Below are 20,892 nucleotides of genomic sequence, written 5' to 3'. Positions count from 1 at the left end.
GAGGACCTGGGAGATTATTATTATTATTAATAATAAACAGTATTTATATAGCACCAACATATTACACAGCGCAGTACAGTGACAGAGGAGAGGACCTGCACCAAAGAGCTTACAATCTAGGAGGAGATCCAGTAAACCTGATCCAGGTATGGAAACATTTACCAACTAATAGCAAATTATTTTTTTAAGAAATCCATTCCAGGTTTGCTGGATCACCTATGATAATCTATCCTTAATCAAATAGTTAGAGGGATTTAATCTCCCCAACAGACATCAATAAATTTGCAGTTTTGTGTCCTGACCCTCAGCAATCTGTGCCAATCAGTGTGCATGGCGCACTGTGCTCCACCGCAGCATTATGCCCTTCCATGATTGACATACTCACCGACCAATCAGAACAGCGAGGGCTTGGTGTGCCGGGCCTGCAGTTTAGCAGCTGCTGTGCAAAATAATAATGTTATTATTAATATAATATTTTATATATAATTATTAATAATATAATAATTTGTGACCACCTCCTGGTATTTAATGAATATGTGTCACCAATGAAGGCTGAATAATGCAGACATGATTCATTTGAGGATCTGTATGAATTAAAGCACCAAAAGTGTCTGATTTGATTATGATCTCACCCAACTTTGTAAACTTGTGCCAAATCCCCGGTGTTTTTATTAAAGTTTATTTATAATTATTTATGTTATATTTATACAGTTAAATAATAATTATTAATAAAAATTACAGCAAAATGCTACGATGCCTTTTCATGATTAGCCACAGAATGTTTTCCAGTTGTTGTAGTTGAAGAGATTCATCATTTTTGCCATTTTTTTGGCTGTTCTTATTGGTGCATGTAGCAAAGCTTTCCAACATAGGGGGTCTGTTTATAAAGGGGACATTCACTGAAACATTCCCTGGTGGAGAATCGTCTAGGTCAGGCATGGGCAAGCTACAGCCTGTGAGCTGTATACGGCCCAATGGGGATGTTTCTCTGGCCTTTTGGGTGTTCTGTGGCTCTGGCCAGTGCCACCGGGGGAAGGGGCTCACCGGCCAGAGCCGCGGAACACGTCCACGGATCTGAGCTTGCAATGGAAGAGTGGGCTGATTGTGTCACTGCATATAACCCACCCACTCTCCCATTGCAGGCTCAGATGGCGGGGTTATGCCATCATGACGTCATGTTCAGAGGCTTCATGATGGCATGACCCCACCATCTCTACCATCGACCTGGCCCCTCTGGCAAATTTTTTTTCAGATTGTGGCCACTGACTAAAAAAGTTTGCCCACCCCTGGTCTAGGTCCATGTGTTCCAACGGCGATAATTGATTAGCAGATTCACTGCTTTATGAATAGACCGCTAGGACAGTGTTGGGTCATATTCAACTGCAATTGTAACATAAAATTTGATTAAAAAAAGACTTTATTTTTAAAAGAATTTATAAAAGAATTTATGGGAGTTTGTTTACTGCAGTTCAGATTTGTGATGATCTTTGTATCTCTCTTTCGCCCATTTATTTGCCCTGAACAATCATGGCGTCTCAAGCGTTCCTTCCTTCTACGTCACGTACTGGTAGAAAACAGCTGGCCTTTTTTGAATACAGACCCTCCCACCATATGGGAGCGAATCGTCCAATTAGAGAACGCTATTTCCGGTTTACGGCGTCCTGAGCCGTGGTTGCCAGGAAACCCCTGGTCACTGCAGCCAATCAGGAGTGGCGGCGGCTGGCGTTTAAATTCAGCAGCGTGGGGAACGTGACCGTTACAGGGTGTAAGGAGATCGGAGGATATTGAGGTGAGTGGGGTCGGTTGTTACAGCGGGTACAGATCGCTTCAGGGTTGTGTTCTGGGTCTCTTTGTCTTTACTGGGAACATCTAATACAATAAAACTCAATATTCTGTGCCATGGCTTTGTGTTCTGTTCCTGGAGTTGGCTGCTTCGCCTCTTATTCGTGTTCTCGTTATATATTGCTAAGATGTAATTCATTTTTATTGTTTATTAATTGGCAGCTTTATTAAAGTAATCTCTGGTGCCCCCTTAAAGGCTCCTTGTTTTCTTCTCTAGGGTGACAACGCTTTTCCAATTGTTTACCCATGTTGTCACCCAGTCACAGTGCCTTATTTTGTGCCTGTGTTATTCAGTCATGGTCCACTATTGTCACCCTCAGGAAAAACTGAGGTGCGACCATTACTGGTGTCCATATAGATTGTTAGAGGTTGCTGGGGGTTCCTTGAACAATGTTTGCACCTCTCAGGTCAGACTAAGTGACACCAATGATCTTTTTGGCTATCTATCTGTAAGGGTGACATTCTTCCCACTGGTCAGCAATGTAAGGAAGTCTTCCTACTGACCATCATGCTAATATACTGTGAGCTGTGGATATAATATTTATAGAAGGGGCCCTTGAAGACCTGAAAGTTATTTCCAGGGTTCCCGTATATTAAAAATGCTGAGAGACCCTGCTATGGAGGCATCAGCAGTACTGACATAAAATTGGTTGCAATGTATTCAAAGAAGCTTTTCATTTATTAAACAAAAGAATATTCATGGCACTAGAAGACTCTTGGGTGGGGGAGGGCTGGGTTTAAAATAAACATTTCCTTGCAATCTGTTACCTTTGCTGAAACCTCCGTTATTAGCAGGAGTAATATTAACTAAAATGTGAAATTAGCAATAATATCACCTCCTGTCTGCCCATCGCTGGGTGTCACCTCTCTATCCTCTGGAGATTCCTGTGGAATGCATTGAGAAAATGCCAAGTCCATTGCAAGAGTCTTCTCCTGATGGGGATTTTGCATGGCACAGGGACCTTAGAGGAAGGATGGTGAAAAAATTTTACCTACTCTGTGATTTGGGATGGGAGACCTGAAATCACATCATTTTAGTGTAAGATCTGCTTTAAAGTTTATTTTGTATACAGTGTCCTCCCCAGCCCCCTTTAGCTGGGCGCACCACCTGGCACTTTTCAGTAACCACCTGGCTGTTTTTGGGTGGTTACTGAGGAGTTTGGTCACAATACAGGGGCTGCCACCCACCTACAATTTCTTCCTACCCAGCTTAAAATAAATTCTGGGTTGAGCACTGATATATGTATTCGAATGAGGAAAGATTTGAACCTGAGCACAACTGAGTTGTCATCCATGCAATAGGTGTGGGGAATACCCCATACCCCCACCTGTTATTACACAGTATTTATATAGCGCCAACATATTATGCAGCACTGTACAAAGTCCACAGTCATGTCACTAGCTGTCCCTCTAAGGAGCTCACAATCTAATGTCCCTACCATAGTCATATGTCATTATTAGCCTTAAGTTGATTTCTTTTTTCTTGGGGGGGGGAATTAACATAACTGCATGTTTTTGGAATGTTGGAGGAACCTGGAGGGAGGAAACCCACACAAACCTGGGGAGAACCTGCAAACTCCATGCAGATAGTGTCCTGGCTGAGATTCAAACCTGGGACCTAGCCTTGCAAAGGTGGGAGTGCTAACCACTGAGCCACCGTGCTGCCTTATTCCTGAAATGACACTGCTATGAATAATTTGTTCAATTTGGAGTTTTCCAAATTTAAGTAAAGGGAAATATTCCTGGCAGAGTCCACGTGACAAGAAAAAACCTGGTAGGGGTTTTGACCCTTCTGTTCTATACAAAACAAAAAAAGGTTGGCCTAACATATAAGTGTTGTTGTTTCCTCACTGTAACAACATCTTGCTAGACAGGAACAGAAACCCTGTGTTCTCCCCGGCCCCTTTTAGCTGGGCACACCACCTGACATTTTTTTGGTGACCACCCAGCTGTTCTTGGGTGGTTACTGAAGAGTTAGGTCACAATACAGGGGCTGGCACCTGCCTAACATTTTTTTATATTATACTCGGCTTAAAAAAAAATTCTGGATACAACACTGAAAATCTCTAACAGTCTCCAGCTACAGTAAACCCGGCGTTCTAATCCTTCCCCACTCCAAAGTCAAAAATCAAAAAAATTTGTTTAAGGAATAGATACTTGAAGCAGATCTAAACTGGGCTGACTTGCTGATCTGCGTTTCATCGCAGGATGCCCTCATATCATCTTTCATCCTACAAATTTAAGTTCAGCCATCTGATTGGCTGTGCTAGGATATGTTGTGCACAATATGAGTTCATTCATCCCAGCACATGCAGAGGAAGCTGGGAATGCCAGGTATGGCCTGGCCCTTTCTGCAATAATGATCTGCCACTTAAAGTGGAACTTTAGTTTTGCTTTAACTTTTTATACAAAACAGAAAAAAAAAATTGGTTGGACATCAGGTATTAGTATTTCCTTTATCTTTTCTGGTGTGACAGTATTGCTGGACAGGAAGGGAAATTGACTGCGTCTCCAACTATAGTAAACCTGATGGGGGTTCTAATCTTTGCTTTCCTTGCAGATTCACGATAATGGCGCAGTTTGTTTTTGAAAACGACCTCAACAGTATCCTAAAGTTGGATGCCCCCATCACAAACGCTCCTCTGGCACGATGGCAGCGGAAGGCGAAGGAAGGGGGCTGCTCCTCTACCAATACGTCTATAAACACCAGTGTCTTATCGCCCATGAAGGCAGCAAACCGGTCACACAGCTCCAGCAAGACCCCATCAAAGACTCCAGGTGTGTGATCAACAAGAAGATGGCAGGGGGTCATTGTGGGTGGCATGATAATGAATGGGCTATCTCCAAGTTCTGCTCAGGCTTGTAGTTAAACAGCTAAAATTATTATTAAACAGGATTTATATAGCACAAACATTATGCAGCGCTGTACATTAAATAGGGGTTGGAAAAGACAGATACAGTGACACAGGAGGAGGAGAGGACCCTGCCCCAAAGATCTAGGAGGTGGGGGAAGTAACACACAATAGGAGGGGACATGCGTGCACCCAGTACGCCATCCCCCTCAATGTCTGAGAATGCTTTGCCTACTAAGATTTGTCCATCCAGTTTCATTATCTGATTCCTATGATGTCATTAATGTCTGTAATGCGGACAGATCATGGCAGGTCAGAGGGTTCAGCAAGGTTCTGTATATGATTTCCCTCTTCATCCCTGATCTAGGCAATGGCCTGGCTACTGGAATAGTTATTTTTATGCAGACCACCCTAGAGGATGCCCACATGTGATGCCAGGCCTCTTTGAGCAAAATAAATGATTCTGTTGTATCTAAAGCCATGAAATGTATAACGTAAGGCACAATGTCCTAGAATAGGAGAAACTGTTGGCTTTGGATGTTTAGCGCCTAGAGTTGGATGTCCCAGCTGTACACTGACACGCTAATAAAATCAATTTTCTCCCTTGGGCCTCAGTTGGTTGGCAGCAGTTCATGTGTCTTGATGTTTAGATGGCATTAGGGATGATGGGACATGTAGTCCTGATGTTGGTATGATCAGCTCTGTTTAATGCAAAAATGTGCCTGGGCACTTTCTGAAGAAAATAGAGGGGAAAGTTTCCAAGATTGAGTATAGAAAATGGGAGAGAGTTTGATAGTGTAGTAGTTGTGATTATCATATATGGAAAGCTGACCATAATAAAGCTGAATCATGACTTGTTTCAGGAAAGTCCCAGGGTAAATTGCAGGGGACCCCATCCAGAGTTGGAGGCGATCGATTTATACCTAGTAGGAGTGCAATGCAGATGGATGTAGCCAGCTTCCTGCTGACTAAAGAAAATGAGCCTACAGCCCAATCCCCAACAAAGAAGGTAAGGTGTATTCCGCTTCTATCTGCAATCACTTGTGTTATCCCCACCCCTTTCAGTCTAATTTGGGATACTTGTGCTTTTATCATCCTGTCTCTTATAGGAGCAGCAGAAAGCTTGGGCTGTCACCCTTAATGGCTTTGACATGGAAGAGGCAAAAATCCTAAGACTTGGAGGAAAATCCTTAAATGCCCCTGAAGGTGTGTAAAGCTAAGGCTGTACTTCTGTTTGTTTTCTGTAGCACTCCATGGACTCGCCTGGTTCCTGAATGCACCAAGGCCAACATTTCTACATGCCTACTTTTGAGTTGAAGCAGATCTTGCAGTTGAAAGCTATGTCTGCTTTTTCCCCAAAAAACTGTGGGGGTTGGAATTAACAATTTAAAATGATTTTTGTAACTTTTTGTAGGTTATCAAAACAACTTAAAGGTTTTATACAGCCAAAAGGCAACACCTGGATCCAGCAAAAAACCCAGCCGGTACATCCCATCAATGCCAGATAGAGTCCTTGATGCTCCGGAGATCAGAAATGATTATTGTAAGTTGCATCCCAGATTTTTTTTTTGGGGGGGGGATAATTACTGTGTAATGGCCCTGCTCTAATTTGTGTCCATCTTCCAGATCTGAATCTGATTGACTGGAGTTCCCAGAATCTGCTGGCTGTGGCACTGAATGACTCGGTCTACCTGTGGAACTATTTGACTGGGGACATCCTCCTCCTACTGCAGATGGAGAACTCTGAGGAATATATTTCATCCGTCTCCTGGTTCAATGGGGAGAACTATCTGGCTGTGGGAACAAGCAATGCTGAAGTTCAGGTGGGTTTGATGCCTGTATGCTGCAGCTGTAACCTTAGTTATCATAAACCAGGCAGCCACTATTTTATGCTCTTAGTAACTGATAATAACATTTGGCTGTGAGGCTTGGGTAAGTGGTAAGAATGAATATATAAAATAGTTTGGTTACAGCTATGAGCTTTCACTAGTTATTGCTCTAGAAGTTGGAGAGGCATGGTTCTGATTTTCCTCTGGGGTGGTACACATCATTATGATATGACTCTGCCATACAAGGTAACATCCCTAACCTTGCTATTTACAGCTCTGGGATGTAGAGCAGCAGAAACGGCTTCGCAATATGGTCAGCCATTCTTCACGTGTCGGTGCTTTAAGCTGGAACAACCACATCCTGTCCAGGTGAGTGTTCAAAACACAGCTATCTATCTGATGAAGTGCATTACAGAAGCAAAGGCACCTCATCTAGGAAGGGGGGGTTGGGGGTCACCAGTGTGCCCTAACCAACTTCTGCCAATGGTGTCATTAAACTACAGTACCTGCAGCTGGCTCGGTTATATGCACCAAGTATGAGAGATCCAAAATAATATAGTGATAGAACCGATCGCTACAAAACATGTACCCACAATGCAATATCCTAAATCTAGAATGAGAATCGGCCCAAATGTATTTACATAGTAGGGAAATAAACATCCAAGATATAAAACCCTATGGACATAGTTGATCCTGAGGAAGGCAAAAAAAAAAACACTGGTACAATTTGCTCTAACGGGAAAAAATTCCTTCTTGATTCCATGAGGCAATTGGATGTTCCCTGGATCAGCAGCCTGTTATCTTTTAAAGATTTAATCCCCAGTTATATTCTGTGCTTTTAGAAATCATCTAGCTTTTTTCATAAAGCAATCTATCAATCTTAAAGTAGTTGCTGAAACTACTTCCTGACGGAGATGATTCCACATTTTTACAGACCTTACAGTGAAGAATCCCTTCCTTATCCGAAGATTAAACTTCTTTTCCTCCAGACACAGAGTGGCCCCTTGTGCTTTGTAATGATCTTACAGTGAATAATTGGGAAGAGTTCTCTATATGGACCATTTATATATTTATACAGGGTGATCATATCCCCCTTATACGTCTCTTCTCAAGGGGGAATAGATTCAGTTCAGCTAATCTCTCCTCAATCCTATTATCAGATCAGAGTAAGATGGAGTAGCCTGCCTTTCTTTTGATTACAAGTCAGTATGGCAATATTTGTGTTTTTGTCAATATTATAAATAGGAGTCTCTGCCTGAAAATACATTTGTTTTGGGATCATCTGATACCTAATCTATTACCCACTTTGGATGGCAGTAACAAATACCACATATACAAAGCACTCCTGTCTGTAGTTACTTTAGTTCTAGTTTTAAGCCCCTTCTCGTCTCCCATGATGCAGTGCTGTTTGCCAGGTTCATGCTCAGTCCAGTGCAAGGGTATGCCAATAGTGTGGGCCGGTTACTGAAGGTTTATCTGTTTTGTCTCCCAGTGGTTCTAGGACTGGTCACATCCACCATCACGACGTCCGGGTTGCTCAGCATCACGTAGCCACTCTGTCCGGACACTCACAAGAAGTCTGCGGTTTGAAATGGTCTCCAGATGGACGCTACCTGGCTAGTGGAGCAAATGACAACCTGGTGAACATCTGGCCATGTGTCCAAGGGGATTCTGCAGAATTTGCACCAGTACAGACCTTCACACAACACCAGGGGGCAGTTAAGGTAAGCCTGTCCTGCAGTTACAATGGCAGGTTCCACCAGTTGTGATGGCAAACTACATCCTGGCACCACTTACCTGCAACTTCATATTTATCTATGGCAGGCATATTTAATTCCACCCTTTTGTTAAATCCTAAATCTATTTTAGTTTGTCAGTTTTGATTAGACTTCTATTGGGTTACATTTTATAATCCAGCCCTTCCACCTATATGAGGTCATCACACCACTATCAAGTGTCAGATGGGGCTTGTTAAATGTGAGGTCTGCATCTTGCTATTAATTTATGCTGCATTTAGGTGTGATGCCACAACTGGCTTTGGGTAATGTAGATGGACCCTCTGGTTTTGGTGGAGGTGGGGGGCCTGAAAATCTGACTATATCAGAGCATGACATGTTTGTTGTTTTTTTTAATCCTCTAAACATTTACTAACTAGCAGTGTGGGGAGAATGAATTCTGACTTGTGCTCTCCTCTAGGCTGTGTCTTGGTGCCCATGGCAGTCCAATGTACTGGCAACTGGTGGGGGAACAAGTGACAGACACATCAGGATCTGGAATGTCTGCTCTGGCACATGCTTAAATTCTGTGGACACCCACTCCCAGGTAAGTGACTGCAGGCAGTCTGTCTATGCTTTTGTGGCTTTTTATGGTCAGATTCCTAATGGTGCTGCTTTTATTCTAGGTCTGTTCTATACTGTGGTCCACAACCTACAAAGAATTAATTTCCGGCCATGGGTTTGCACAGAACCAGCTTGTCATCTGGAAATATCCCACAATGACCAGAGTCACAGAACTGAAAGGTAAGTTGGCTGCAGATAAGTGTTGTATAGCCACAGCAGGGAACTGTCTGAGAACATTTTACCATCTGTTGCAGAGATCCTACAACCTTACAATGTGGTGCACCCATAAGAATATGCTTGTTCTGAGTCTTGACCTAACAAGTGCGCACTGTACAAGAACTGAATGCTTTAAATCTAGTTCTTCAATCGGGGACAAATTACAGCATAGGAATGTAATGCATTTTGCCCCCTGGTGGTGGTAATCATAGGGCCCCAGTTAGCCCCACATATGGGGCCTGAGCTGGCAGTGTGGCTTGAGTATGGTGGTGGGGGTCCTTTCACAATAAAGGTTGCAGCAGTTAACCCCCTTGCCTAAAATTTGGTGCTGCATAAAGCTTTAGGTGTTCAACACACAACTGATTTTTTTTTTTTTGGCTCTTTCTAGCAAGAGAACTATGGCCTCATAGTGTTCTATCAAAGCATTTAAATCAATTTGCGCCATTTCTTCTTATCCTCATAGACCCACAAACACCATTTTATCATGTCTGTCACAAACGCTCCTAGTGATCTCTACTTTACCCGCAGCCTTATGTTACACTAGTTGCTGACAAGCCTTGCGTCCTCTCCCCAGGTCACAGCGCACGGGTGCTCAATCTTGCAATGAGCCCAGATGGCTGCACCGTGGCCTCTGCTGCAGCCGATGAGACATTGCGCCTGTGGAAGTGTTTCGAGGTAGATCCCGTCACAAAGAAAGAAAAGGAGAAGGCCAGGAATAGCAGCAAAAGCATCATCCACCAGAGCATCCGATGAGTCCTCGGCACCGCTTGTTTTTAATTCATCGCATTATACGTGTAAATATATTTCAAATAAACCTTTCTGTATTAAACTGTAAATGGATCAGTGAATCGACTTGTTTTTATTAAATGCTTGCACTAAATATCACTTTGTTTTAACTGACCACTATAATATCTATTTGTAAATGGATGACTGTAAACTGACTTCACCTGTGTGAATAATGTTCAATTAAACACTTTTAACAATGAGCCCAGTCTGTGAAACTGATACTGGTGTTATGACTTCATATAGGTGGCAGGGCTGGAATATAAAATGTAACCAATAGAAGTCTAATCAAAACTGATCTGACTTCCTAAACGGTTTCAGAATTTAACAAATGGATGGAACTAAATCTCTGAAGTCAGTGAAACAGAATTTTTTGAATTTGACTGGGTGAGGATGGTGTGTATGAGATAAAGGCTTCAGTGTTCAATACCTGCCTCCCTAATAAAGTTATGGTGGTCCCCACTCATACACAAGGTGACTGGGTGTGTTTTACATTCACCTTGCTTATAAAGGGATTATAAAAGCACTGAATGTGGATGCCCATATGCACTTTGCTCACACGTTGATGGGTGTCTTTAAAGCACAACTCTCAGCTGTGCAAGAGGCACATGGCGTACTGTACTTCTTAGGACTCTATAAACTATTCCCCCAGTCAATTCCTCTGAAATTTGTTGACCGATGGTTATATCTCTCTACAGGTCTCCTATTAAAACAATGACTTGTTCTGCCACCTAGTGGCTAATTGTCCAAGTGCACAGCTGTCACAATAGGAAAGAAACAAATATGAGAATTATGAAATGGAGCTCTTAGATTTGATCAGTAATGCAGTGTGAACCTTTTACCTCTGCAGCAACTTTCCTGTAACAGACTGCTTGCTGTGTTCTCTTCTTAAAGCGTGCCTAAACTCAGAAATTTCACATTACATAAAGGGGTAGACAACCCTTTTATGTAAAGTAAAAATTCTGTTTGTTTAGGCGATCAAAATGAATGGGAGCGCAAAGCCTCCTGAGATAACTACGTCATGCAATCCGGTAGGCTCTTGGGTGCTCCTTCTGAGCATCTCAAGCATGCGCAGGAGAAAAATGTGCCGATCTCACACATGCAATGGGTGACGTAGGAAGAAGAGGCGAAGATGGTGCTGCCTGGCACGCCAACTCGGTGATGGATGCTGGGACAACGTGGGACCCGATGGAAGAGAGAACTCCGAATGGATTGAACTGCCCTGTGGGATTGAAAGCAAGTGCATTTTTTTTAAGCACTTTTCAGTTTGGTTCCTCTTTAAGTAGGCTGACTGGTATTGCATCTCCCTCAAGTTTTATAATTGGTAAAACCAATGGTTACTAGAATAAGGGAAAGTGTTCTGTAGTCCAGCCAGGGCTTACTGGGTTGCTTGGGCTTGTAGTGCAGCAGAGGTTGTCAGGATATTTCTAGTTTATTAGTTTTCTGGTAACAGTGTGTGTGTGGGATGGTCTCTCATAGAAATCAAAGGAGCTGGGGATTCAATATCATTGAGGTTTGGAAATTAAACCCAGAATGCTTTCAATCCCATTTCCACAAATCTATATATCTGCATTTACAAATGTCTAATAATGGAGTGTCAAATATTGCAATTTTCACTTCTGTTCTTGTTTTAATATCCTGGAGCAACAAAAACTTTGAAGACAGCCAGCTGCTTGGCTAGAGACCTGGCCTTTGCTTTTGATGACACATGTTATGCACCTTGTTTTATTACAGCAGCTTTGACTTGCAGAACTGCATGCGTGTTCTGTGTGTCAAAATAATAAAACCAGGCACTTGCACTGTCTGTAGCGCTTGCCTCTTGATTTGATTTTTTTTTCTTCCTCTACAGTGCATTCCTAGGCATCCATTTCTGTTACTAGTAACTGAGCTGGCCACTAAAGCTGCTCTTATCTCTTGCAGAGGGCAATACCTGTACTGGCCACTAGAGGCGCTCTAATAGCTAAGTGACTGCCAAGCTAGGGGTGCTCCTTAGGATTGCTATGTGTAGCTATTATTATTAATAAACAGGATTTATATAGTGCCAACATATTACACAGCACTGTACATTAAATAGGGGTTGCAAATGACCGACAGATACAGACAGTGACACAGGAGGCAAGGACCTTGCCCTGAAGAGCTTACAATCTAGGAGGGAAATGCTGTCCTGGCATTGTCTGGCTCTGGCAATGCTTTCAGTAAACTCTCCCCTAAGTTCCAGCATACATGTTGGGATTCACACCCACAACCCAATTTCCAACCATTTATCAATCAGCCTTATGGGGGTCATACATTTCTCTTCTGCTTTCAGTGAGCAGCTTTACAATTGGTTCTCCTAAATTCAAAAACAAAAAGTTTTATTGTCGACACCATTTTTCTGAGCAGGGAAGTGGATTCTGGGTCAATATTGCCAGCTGCAAATGGGAATGTTCCCCTTTTATCTGGGGATGTCACAAGTATGTGGAATTGCCCTCATGAGGGGTGAGAGAATTTTATCATACAAACAGGGAGGGTATACTGAGCACTGCCAGCTGCTGTAGGACTACAAGACCCAGCCTACTGTCACCTGTACTGCAGTAACCAGTAATATACGTATTTCATGGCATTTTTTGTTTTCTTGCTAAAATGAGTTAGAAACCCCAAACATAGCTTCTCATATTGGGCCTGATTTATGAAAGATCTCCAAGGCTGGAGATGATACTTTTATCTGTGAAGCTGAGTGATCCAACAAACCTGAAATAGATCTGGTCCAGTATTCAAAAAATGTGCTAGCAAATGACTTTGAAGAAATCCATTCCAGGTTTGCGGGATCGCCTAGCTTCACTGAGGAAAGTGTATCCTCTCCAGCCTTGGAGAGCTTTAATAAATCAGCCCCATTCACTCCCTTTGGTCTGTTATAAACACCACTGAAAGAGTTTCTTGTCTGTTCAATAAGTACAACGCAATATTGTTAATCCTGGCAGAAACCTTGTGAGCTGCTAACTTCCTGTTCATGAGGAGAGGCTATGGCATGGGGGCTGTGCTTTTTGTGCTTCATCAGAAATTAATTAGGCAGAGCTGACAGCACGTGTCTAGGAATTCAGAGCGGAGTTGTCATCTCACGGACGAATGTATTTCTGGCATATCAGCAGTTTTGTTTATTGTGTTGTATACACAGATGTACTAAATGTGTTTATGAGGAGGGGAACTCCAGACTATATAGCATGTGCTTTCTCCCACCCAAATCTCACTTTCTTTTCTTTAATGATCTGTGTAGTAACATCTTCTGCACTTTAGCTTCCTGTAATGTAAACCAGTCTCTGATTCTCTTAGTGCAGCGTTACTGGTCTTGTATCCGCCCCCTTCCTGTAGGCAGCCAATGGTGAGAGGAGATCCTGCCTCCTTCCCACAGCTCTGCAATAAGGTAGAGCCAGGCCAAGGGGTAGAACAGGCACCTCCTTTGTGCACTCCAGCAGGAAGAAAATATTAAAAGCTACCGTACAACTCACCTAGCCTGCTCATAAAAGAAGGGTGGAGGCCACTTTAGCCTTTTTGCCTTAGGCCCTGGCATTGCAATGCTACCACCTCCACTTTTACAAAGTAATAGCTACATTCATACAAAGTATTAAAATAATGAATATAAAAGAAAAGTCACCACAAAAGTCAGGGAAAACATAGCTTTATTTCAGTGCGGGTACACGGCCGGGTACACTCACCCTGATGCCTGGAGTTATGGTCAGTGCAAGTAGCTGTGTGGTACAACCGTGTCACCAGCCAGCAAATAAAGCACGTTTCACATAAATATTTAAGGTCACTTCCCATTTAAAGGCATACCACTTCTTTTCATTGTGTTCTGATGAAGGAAAACACATTATAGGCTATGAAAGATGAAGGACGGACCATGTGATGTCATTGTGTCCAAGAGAATGGTCACCGCTTTTCCCAAAAATAAAATGAACCCCTTTCTGCGTTGGTTTCAATTTAAGAGCACATCCAAACAAATCTGCTGAATACAGGCAAAGGCTTGGAGGTTCAATAGTCCCAATTCAGGAACTCCAAATGCAACTGAGTTCCCAGCACCACCTTTCTTGTTCCTAGACCTAGTGGCTGATGTAATGGGATCTCAAACATGCCGTGGCAGGAAGAGCAAAACTGTGCTGTAAAAAACAGTAACTAGGGCAAAGATGTCAGGTGGTACAACAAGGAGCAGGAAAATGATGGAGCCCATCGTCCCTTGTCCACAGTTTGCACTAGCCTTTGCAGCACCTCTGTCCCTTTGTCCATTCTGAGCAAAGTGACAGGTTCTCCTAAAAGAACCACATTGACCCCTCTATCTCTCATCCCTTTGCATTGGAACTTACAGTGTTGCTATCAACCTCTTCTTCCTTATAATAGCAACCAGGCTTTGTGAATGGCTGCCTGGCACTGCATTCTGGGTAAGAGAATCACATGAGGGGCGCATGCTTCACCATACTTAGATGTACTAGGCATTTCCTGATCTCTCCCGCAGAGCTGCAGGAGTGCTGCCAAGTATTAGCAAGTAGGTTGTTGTTCTTTTAGGAGAGCCCGTCACTCTTTTAGAAGAGCCTTTGATGTAAGCTGCCATTACTCAATTCCTGGCTAATTACAGGGCATCAACGTCGCTTACCAGGGTTTGGCTCTACAGCCAGAGCTTCTCCCAAACTATTCTGAATTGCAAACTATTAAAGAACCTCCGCTGACAACAATTCAAAAATGACAAGGTGTCAAAAATCCACCATCTTCCTAAAAACCTACAGCAGACCTCCGATAAGATTTCCTGTGGTCACACCGCGATCAGCGAGGGGGTAATCCTAACCACCACACAGAGCCCTACATCAAAGTGGCGCCTTCCGACCCGCACGTCACCTCGGCCTTCTATTAATAATCTCATGTACAGTATTATCAACAAGAGTTTGCTTTGGAATTAAACAATGTGCGATAAGTCTTTTTTTTATTAATAGTATTACACAAAAACTGATAAATAGTATCTGGCAGACTTGCAGATAAGTTACGAAAATATCCCCCCATCCAACACGGCTTCTCCGGACACGGCGTCCGAGCATCGCCCGTTCGATAGCGGGATGTGGGTGAAGTTTCCTATTTTTCTTTAAATATACAGAGTGATTTTCATGAACTGGTTTCTGCTGTTGGGGTGGGGTGTGAGGGGTCTCGGGACCCCAGAAGCAGCAGAAGAATTAGGAGAACATTACAGTGTTATAGATCAGTGGCACAAAGAGGGGATGGGAGTGACTACAGTATGGATGGGACGTGGGGGGTGGTGATGGGAGGGGTGAGTTAACCAAAAAGGGACGACTGTGACACATAAGAGAAAGAGCAGACAACACCCCCTCCTTCAAATCAGGCAAATGAACCTAAATTTAGCCTCAAACACACACAACAAACAATACTGCTTTTCTCCTACAGACAAAAAAGAAAAAAAAAATGACCTAGGGATTTGATAACATACAAGCACCCCAGTTTTCAAGTATATCAAAATTCCTGCACCTGTTTTGACCGGTTCTTTGAACCTGCCCCATAAATGGCAAAATGCCAGTGCAAAAACAAGGCGGACCGGAGGGAGAAGACTGGAGTTGGGAGGAGCCGACTCCCCCGCCAGGTCACGCTTCTTCAGATGAGCGGGTTTCATATTGGAATGTGATGCTAAGGAATCGAGATTCTTGTTGCTCGCTGAGGGGCTGGATATTACAGTATAGAGGTCAGACATTTTTTTTTGGAGTTAGCTGTCCTCTTGCACACACACAATCTTGGAGTGGAACGTTGTGAAGGATGGGGTTGCCAGAGCGGCGGGAGGGACATAGGACACACTTGCGTCATATAGTCTTTTAGGCACTTAGATTTTGGCTGGTGTGAGCCCCAGGTGTAGTCGGAAAACCAGTTTGGCAGTTTTTACTGGCCATCAAACAGCTGGGCTTTTCGCTTTATGAAAAAAGGAACAAACAAATTTGGGAAAAAAAATACACGTGACACCATCTTCCCACTGAGCACCTGCTTCGTGCGCATGTTTTGGGGAAACTGCACGTGCTTTGTCTAGCTTGGATTTAGTTTTTCTTAGCTTTGCCGTTCTTGGCTTTTCCATTTTGATGCACTTCTCCGTTGGATGCTGCTGTGCTTGATTTTGGGAGACGTTTTCCTCTGGTGTAGGCCTGGTACCAGAAATTGGAAAAGAGGATAAAGAAGACTGTGCCGTAGATCCAGATGAGGTGGATGAAGATGGGGAATTGGTAACCGCAGGTGGACATGAAGTAATACTGAGAAATGTGGATGGAGACCAGAACGAACTGAATCTATGGAACAAAGCAGAGGAATGGATGAAGTGCGGGACATGGGAACAGGGTGAATATGATGTATCAATCTGTGGCTTTTAATAATGGCTTGTTTAGTTGTTTTTACCTGCTTTGCAGAGGTTACCACACCTCGGTCAGTGCGGTTTCAGGAAATAATTTAGCTGATGAGTTCTGAGGAGTCAAAGGGCCCTATCTAGAGTTCTATATATCTTATATTTAAACAAAAATATGCGCACATATATAAGACATAGTTTAGTTTAACTTTGATTTACTTTAATGACTATGATTTAATTTTCATCCCAGCCAGAGAAATTGCATTTATTTTAAATTTCCACATGCAATCTGAGAGTCCAAATCAGGCCAATAATGTATAGGTCTGTTTTGTAAACCAACAGGCTGGGGGGGGGGTACACTATATGGTTTATGGACACCTGATATGAGCTTGTTGAATATTTTATTCCAAAACCACAGCCAATATAATTGGCGTTGACCTCTACTCTTCTAGGAAGGCTTACCACAAAATTTGGAAGATGTCTGTGGGAATATTGTAAGGTCAGGTCCTAACATTGGAGGAGAGGATCTGAATCACAATGGGCATTCCAAATCATCCTAACGTTGTTTGGTAAGGTTGGGGTTAGGGCTCTGTGTAGGATCATCGAGATTCTCCACGACAAACTGGTAAAACCATGTTTTTATGAAGCTTTGAGCACTGGGGCACAGGTGTAACAGAAAAGGGTTCCTCTCCAATCTGTCACTACAAAGTTGGAGCAGCACAAGTGTCAAAAGTGTCTTTGTATGTCAAAGGATTTACAGTACCCTTTACTATAAAAAATCTGAACTGCATTACCTGGAGGAGATACCTACATACAATCAGATGTCCACAACCTATATGGCCATAAAATGCACTATAAAGCCACACTGACCAAGGTGTTTGGTTAACTTGCTTCTGCACAGCTGGTATGCAGCACCAAATCTGGTTAGATTGTGCCCTTTTCTAGTGGTTTGGTCTTCTTCTAGTTGTACCATTTACTCATATTTCTTACCAACTGTATGGCGGTCATGTGCTTTTTCCACCAGAGAAATTTCTGAAAGCGTGGGCCGGCAGCGGAGAGACCATAGTAGAAGTACATGATGACATGGACTAGAGAATTGATCATGGCGTGGAAGGATCCCATACCACCTGACAGATAGAATAAGCACATGGTCAGCCAGCCATGGAAGTCACAGAAGTTAGATCAAGCCATAAAACTGCTCAAGTTCTTACCTGGACCGAACTTGACACCCCACCACCAGCTCCATGGAAGAACAGAGTGATGGAAGATGTGGAGAAATGTAATCTGCTCATTCTTCTTCCTCACCACAAAGAAGACCTGCCAAAGAGGGACACAGATATATCAGACAAATAGAACACAGACAAGAAGCATCTTTAATGTAAATGTAAACCATAATTGATTGACATTTAGGTTCATATACATAATGGAGACGTGTACATGGTGTCCATTGGTCTCTACTGGGATTTGCATGCAGCAAAGCATCACTGATATCTTTCTATAGAATGGTGCAGAAAGAGCTCTGTGACTGGAGGACAGGTTACTTGATTGGGCTCCCCCCCAACCACAGAGCTTTTTAATACCTCCTGTTCACACGTGTGTTGAAATGGCTGCAAATTAGTGCCATCAGAACCCTATGTGACAGGGTGACAAGGCAGGAACAAAAATTAAAGACAGACAGATGTTATTGCTGCATGTGTCCCCGTTACAGAAATTCACTCTGTTAATATGTTCAGATGATTATTGTCATTAAGTTTTTCAGCAATTTGTGCTATAGTAGTGTGGGATTAGACCAGGCAGGCTAGCCACCTTCATTCCCTCTACATCAATGTGTTTGTCCTTGACCCTGTCGCCTGTTCACCAGTTGTCCTTCTTTGGACCACTTTCACCAGTTAGTAACCAGTGCTTACTGGGATACCCCACAAGATTTGATGTTTTGGAGATTCTCTGAGCCAATCGTCCAGTCATAATATGGAATGTGACACTCATTTCCAATCACTAGTCCATTATTTCTGCTTGAAGAACTGACTGTTCATTCGCTGCCTAATATATCCCACCCATTGTCAGGTGCCATTGATCATGGTATTCACTTTACCTGTGGGTGGTTTTAACAGCTTGGATAATCTGTGTAATTGCCAGAGTACAACAGTGTTCCTAATTAATCCTTAATGTAATTAATACTTCATGCAAACTGCACATTGTCAGCGGTCAATGCCTTGCAGGTGAGGGTTCTATCTGTACAACAGGTGTCTATTCAGCTGACAGAAATGGTGCATTTCATCTTTACCAAACCTACTACTGGGCAGACTGCCTTTCTATATAACAAACACAGAATGAGAAACCATACTTACGGTATCAAGGAGTTCAATAAACTTGGAGAATAAGAAGAGCCAGGCCACTCGTACCATCTGAAAATAGCAAAAATAACAAAAAAGTGATTACTCGACATTAACCTTTCCTTTCAAATAACTGATCTGGCAGCCTGTACAGCTGTGCTGGTCTAAGTTTAGAGAAGGCTGGCAATATACGGTTATGATTTCAGCTTACAGGGCAGGATGAATGGTCATCTCTACAACAGCAGCTAGTGCCAATTGCTCTACAGGCATTCATTTGCCTCTAGTAGGGTCAGCACATAAGCACAAATGTAACTTTATGCTTAACCAACTAGTGGCAATATATTGAAACATCTGGTCCTACAATTCTATGCGGTCTATGAGGTCTCTTATCAATGGTCACCACACCTGCCCAATTTTGAAAGCTGAACTCATGCAGCTAAATACACACATGAAATACAAATTTGGGGACTTTAAAATGCTAAATGATTTTTATTCCTGTCCATTCACTCTGCAGAGGTACACAGCTCTGTCATAAAGCAGCACAACCTTGTTTGGCTTATCAGCTTGTCTCTGTTTGGTCATACTTTCTGAAGAATTATGATCACCAATGCTATCCTTCAATAAAGCAGAACGGGATATACAGTCATGTTTTATAATGCCATAAACTAGAGACGCAGTGGTGGGTCCTGGCACCAGATGACTTGCAATGAAGGATGCAGATAAAGGGTGAAGCTGCGTACCTATCACCACTATGTTTATGTGCAAAGTTCAGCAGGTGGTAAGTGGTACAAGGCAGCGGGGCGGCACAGACACTGTATGGATTTTCTGCAGTCATGAGTCATTATTCAAACATTATAAAAGCTCACCCCCCACACAGACAAACTCACTCACCCGCAGGGCCATTGGTGAATCGGATTGGTCCACGGGGTCGCACTTCCAAGTGTATCCAGTCAACCAGCCAGACATGAGAAACTAGAGACAACCACAGGATAGCCTTTTAGCAGAGGTTGTGTTATCAATTTATTACTGCAATACGCATTATAATGACTTGATAAGTAGTACTATTTTCTCTAAAAATGGACATAAATTTAAATGTTACAGAAAAGCTAGATGTAGACAATCTTTTCTGGGATGCATAACAACCAACTAAAGGGCCTACTTTCCTTTATAAGAAGTGATGTTAGCAGACTGGGTGGACAGAAGACCCAGTAAGGTTACATTATTCAGTGAAGTCCCTCCGAGTGACTTGACTACATGCAGTGCAATTCTATCAGCATGGGCCATGATCGGACTAATTATCACTGGAGTGGGGGGGGGGGGCAGCAAATAATTGTCTTACTTACAACACAGATGTATAAGTTTAGGGCCATACAAGCCATTGCAGAATTATGCCACCTGACCCATAAACTGACCCTCACATATTCAGTGATAGTATTCAGTAAAGCAGATGGAATTGGTTATGCTGGAGATTTACACTTTAATATGGGGACTTCAGGAGCCAATAAACAAAAAACGGAAAAAAGATCTAAAATGCAATGAAATTTTACTGAGAACTTTAATGTTGACTCAGTGGGTCACACCCAGTGTTCTCCCTGGACCCTTTTAGCTGGGGACACCACCTAGCATTTTTTTAGTAACCACCTGGCTGTTTTTAGGTGGTTACTGAAAAGTTGGATTACAATACAGAGGCCACCACCCGCCTATAGCTTCCTCCCACAAAGCTTAAAAAAAATATTCTGCGGAAATTCTTCTATTTATATTTCTGTCCAATCTAGTATATGTCTGTCTCCACTCTATAACTCCTGTTTATAATTGTAAAGAATGGCAGAGATCCTACAATCCCCATATATGTGGAGAATACATATCCTAACATGCTAAAACCATGCCTGCAAAGGTCACTCACCTCATAAACAATGTAAGCAGAAAGCCCCACCAGGCTGAAGTTGTACACAACCATCAATGGCTTCAGGTCAAAAGGCTTCCTATTGGCCATTAGTCTTGGCCCCAAAGACAGGACGAAGTAGACATAGCCCAGGAGAATGGCGCCAGGCAGGAAAGGTGAGTGCATGAGGGGGTAATGGCCTATCCTGGAGTCTGAGGAAAAACAAAGGACAGCATGTTAAGTATAAAGGACTTTTATCTTTTCGGGGATCAATGTTAAAGAGAACCTGTTGAATATTTTTCAATTTTTCAACCCCTTTCTTTTCCAGTATAGCTTTCCGATAATAAAAGACTGAACGATGCATGAAGAATTGCTGTACATACAATGACAATCTGTTCTATGGAGAGGGGAGAGAACCAGCAAGCGACATCCCGCTGCGCTCTCTCCCCTTAACTTGCATT

General features: G+C 42.8%; 2 protein-coding genes across 2 annotated transcripts; one reads left to right on the top strand and one right to left on the bottom strand.

Annotated features, from left to right (window-relative positions):
* Positions 1–1,652: 1,652 nt before the first annotated feature.
* CDC20 (cell division cycle 20) lies at positions 1,653–10,064 on the top strand. Its single transcript, XM_072419331.1, has 11 exons — positions 1,653–1,789; positions 4,403–4,620; positions 5,558–5,703; positions 5,804–5,900; positions 6,109–6,237; positions 6,321–6,517; positions 6,798–6,892; positions 8,016–8,247; positions 8,720–8,845; positions 8,925–9,042; positions 9,653–10,064. The coding sequence occupies exons 2-11, from the start codon at positions 4,413–4,415 to the stop codon at positions 9,829–9,831; spliced, it is 1,527 nt and encodes a 508-aa protein (XP_072275432.1). The 5' UTR covers positions 1,653–1,789; positions 4,403–4,412; the 3' UTR covers positions 9,832–10,064.
* A 3,436-nt stretch (positions 10,065–13,500) lies between these two features.
* Positions 13,501–20,664, bottom strand: ELOVL1 (ELOVL fatty acid elongase 1). Its single transcript, XM_072419330.1, has 6 exons — positions 20,453–20,664; positions 19,441–19,521; positions 18,565–18,621; positions 17,428–17,533; positions 17,207–17,343; positions 13,501–16,163 (listed from the first exon to the last, which is right to left on the bottom strand). The coding sequence occupies exons 1-6, from the start codon at positions 20,615–20,617 to the stop codon at positions 15,918–15,920; spliced, it is 792 nt and encodes a 263-aa protein (XP_072275431.1). The 5' UTR covers positions 20,618–20,664; the 3' UTR covers positions 13,501–15,917.
* Between the last annotated feature and the right edge of the window lie 228 nt (positions 20,665–20,892).

Source organism: Pyxicephalus adspersus, chromosome 8, assembly GCF_032062135.1.
Source record: "Pyxicephalus adspersus chromosome 8, UCB_Pads_2.0, whole genome shotgun sequence".
Lineage (NCBI taxonomy): Eukaryota > Metazoa > Chordata > Amphibia > Anura > Pyxicephalidae > Pyxicephalus > Pyxicephalus adspersus.
Note: the sequence above shows the minus strand (reverse complement) of the source record. Positions and strands in the feature narration are given on the sequence as shown.

What these genes read in the sequence shown, in the direction of transcription:
- CDC20 (XM_072419331.1), top strand. Translation starts at nt 4,413, where the DNA reads ATGGCGCAGTTTGTTTTTGAAAACGACCTCAACAGTATCCTAAAGTTG. An exon ending in AACACCAGGGGGCAGTTAAG is followed by an intron (nt 8,248 to 8,719) that starts GTAAGCCTGTCC and finishes GCTCTCCTCTAG; the next exon opens with GCTGTGTCTTGGTGCCCATG. An exon ending in CTGTGGACACCCACTCCCAG is followed by an intron (nt 8,846 to 8,924) that starts GTAAGTGACTGC and finishes CTTTTATTCTAG; the next exon opens with GTCTGTTCTATACTGTGGTC.
- ELOVL1 (XM_072419330.1), bottom strand. Translation starts at nt 20,617, where the DNA reads ATGCACTCACCTTTCCTGCCTGGCGCCATTCTCCTGGGCTATGTCTAC. An exon ending in TTATTGAACTCCTTGATACC is followed by an intron (nt 17,534 to 18,564) that starts GTAAGTATGGTT and finishes CCTCTTTGGCAG; the next exon opens with GTCTTCTTTGTGGTGAGGAA. An exon ending in ACATGACCGCCATACAGTTG is followed by an intron (nt 16,164 to 17,206) that starts GTAAGAAATATG and finishes TTTGTTCCATAG; the next exon opens with ATTCAGTTCGTTCTGGTCTC.